Genomic DNA, 2452 nt, shown 5'->3' on the forward strand with positions numbered 1-2452 from the left:
ATAGGCACACTGCTCTGTGTGCAAAGGCGGAAGCCAGAGCAGCAGTCTCCAGCACAGCATCGTACACAAGTGTATTTGCATAAACAATAACAATAAAAACAATAACAGCAATGTGTATAGCATAAATACCAGTGCCTATGGTTTAGCATATTCACATCTTCAGACTGAAATTAAGGAAGACATTATGCCCTCATGTCTCTCATTTTAATGAATGTCAGATTATATACTTCTTTCAATGTAACATTTCCGTTTAACTGTACTGGGTAGGGGTCTTGAAAGCTGTACATTTTTAAATATAAGCGATCTAGTTGTATCTTAATCAGAAATGTTTACGTAGCCACAGTAAACACAGTAGTTTTTCGCATGTTTGTGTTTATTGGTTTGATTCACAGAAAACACTTTCTTTAAAAAATAAATCTGTATGCACATACTTCTTTTACTATTTACATTTTAATACATTATTTTTTTTCTTTTGCACAGCAAAGATTTAACAATAGTGACGCTTAAGACATTCAAAAGGGATATCAAATTAATCAATAATCTGACACACAACAGAACAGTGCAATGCAAACAAAATAATAAGAATATAAAATGTGCAGTAGATCCATGACTCGGAAGAAAATACTTAAGGATATTATTTAAAGCATTTTGGCTTCTTTTTCAAGTGAAGCATGCATGGGATAAACAAACGTTTCGCTAACGGTCCGATTTAGCGGATCTTCCTCGATCTTCGATTTTGTTCGTGTTGGGTGTCATTTTTAGGAACTTTCAACATGCCCTTACTCGTGCAGTTTAGACGAATAATCCCATATTATGAACAGGATAAATCTTTCCTATCAGGAGAGGCGACAGTTAACATATATATGTATGTGTGTGTGTGGAGGGGGGGGTTGTTCCTAATTTATCATCACAGGATCTCCTGCATTTTGTCCTCATCGATGCCGTTTGAAATATGCCCATTCTCCTGCGTGATTTCTATTGAGGATTCGCTGCCCGTACTCTCTCCCGAAAGGAGGCGAGTCACTCGTAGGTCCGCTTTCAGTATCTGCACGTCGTTCCCAATGCACATTTCACCCAGATCATCGATTATCCGGTAAAGGTCCCTCTTAGTCCCATCCAAGCAATTGCTGTCGGAGTCGAGGATGTCTTCATATTCATAATGCATGGTCCTTTCCTCTTCTTCCTCCCCGAGTAAGTCCTCCGTGATGGACCCAAGTTTCGGTGCGCTCCTGCTGCGCTCCACGGGCGGTTTATAATAGCACTGGCCGTTCAGGAGCTTACGGAGCGGCACCAGGGGGATCGTGTGCTCCCCTATGATCTGCTGCTGCTGGTGCCTGGCATCGTCCCTTCGTTTGAGTTTTTTGAATTCCGCCAGAGCGGTGGCCGAGGTCTGATAGAGGAGCAGCGCCATGGCTTTCGCTTTCTCCGGCTTTGACACGAGTACGGCATGGCACCGCAACATCACCGCCTTGTGCTTCATCTCATGCCTGTAGATCCACGCGAAAACCTTGGGCAGCCTCGGGTCGGCCACGCAGTAAGTGATCCGGTGCAGTAAGTACAGATGTCCCGGTTTCCTCGCCTTTTCGTCAATGTGCACCATTCGGATGCCCTGCGAACTGATGGTCAGCTTCATCTTTGTCCCGTTTTTACCCGTTTCACTTTTGCTCCAAATTTTACTGACAGCCACGTCCGTACATCCGTCTCCTTTGGACTGGATGGTGGTCGCGTTTCCCAGATAAAGCACCGTGTACGTGGGGTCCTCGCTGGTAATCTTGACCTTTTTCCTCTTTGATTTGAACATGCTCCCAACCCTATTCAGTGCACTCTCAGGACAAGACCTAGCGAAAGATGTGAGCGCCGAGTAATTTAGACTCACGGCATAACTCTTCTGTTTCACCTGCTTGTCTTCTCTGATCAGATCGAATTTGTTTTTCTTCCACGGCAGCATTGTATCGCGTCCTGTAGGGTTACATAAATTCCCCGGCTGAGGTTAAATCCCTCAGGAGTATCTTTTCTTTTTCTTTGTCATGTACTGGTTACAACACCGGTTGCTACTTTGTGTACAGGTGTGTAATTTTCAATTAATTCGCCTCCCCAGAGAAGTTAATGCACTGCTATCCCAAATCCCACCGCAAGAGCCTGAAGTGTAAGAAATAGACAGGATGGTGTTTAAGTACTCATTGGACGGAACCATTGCGTCGGCACTGTAGGGGGGAGAGACAAAAGTAAGATTCCGACAAAAGTCAGGGTACAGGGTTTCCAGAAAAACTTTCAGTGGCATTAACAGAGACACTGCACAAACACATCACTTGTTTAATCAAATGTTAAATATTCTCTGCTACATAATTCATGTAATTTGCTTAAAAAGACTCAATGGAACCTCAGATGATTTGTTCCACAACTGCAATGACAAACTACTCATACTTCTTACAGTATCATATTCATTTAGAAT

General features: G+C 43.2%; 1 protein-coding gene across 1 annotated transcript; it reads right to left on the bottom strand.

Annotated features, from left to right (window-relative positions):
- Positions 1-354: 354 nt before the first annotated feature.
- On the bottom strand, positions 355-2161 carry fam43a (family with sequence similarity 43 member A). The gene has a single exon (XM_048977678.1). The coding sequence runs from the start codon at positions 1946-1948 to the stop codon at positions 908-910; it is 1041 nt and encodes a 346-aa protein (XP_048833635.1). The 5' UTR covers positions 1949-2161; the 3' UTR covers positions 355-907.
- Between the last annotated feature and the right edge of the window lie 291 nt (positions 2162-2452).

The sequence above is a fragment of the Brienomyrus brachyistius genome, chromosome 15, assembly GCF_023856365.1.
Source record: "Brienomyrus brachyistius isolate T26 chromosome 15, BBRACH_0.4, whole genome shotgun sequence".
Taxonomy (NCBI): Eukaryota; Metazoa; Chordata; class Actinopteri; order Osteoglossiformes; family Mormyridae; genus Brienomyrus; species Brienomyrus brachyistius.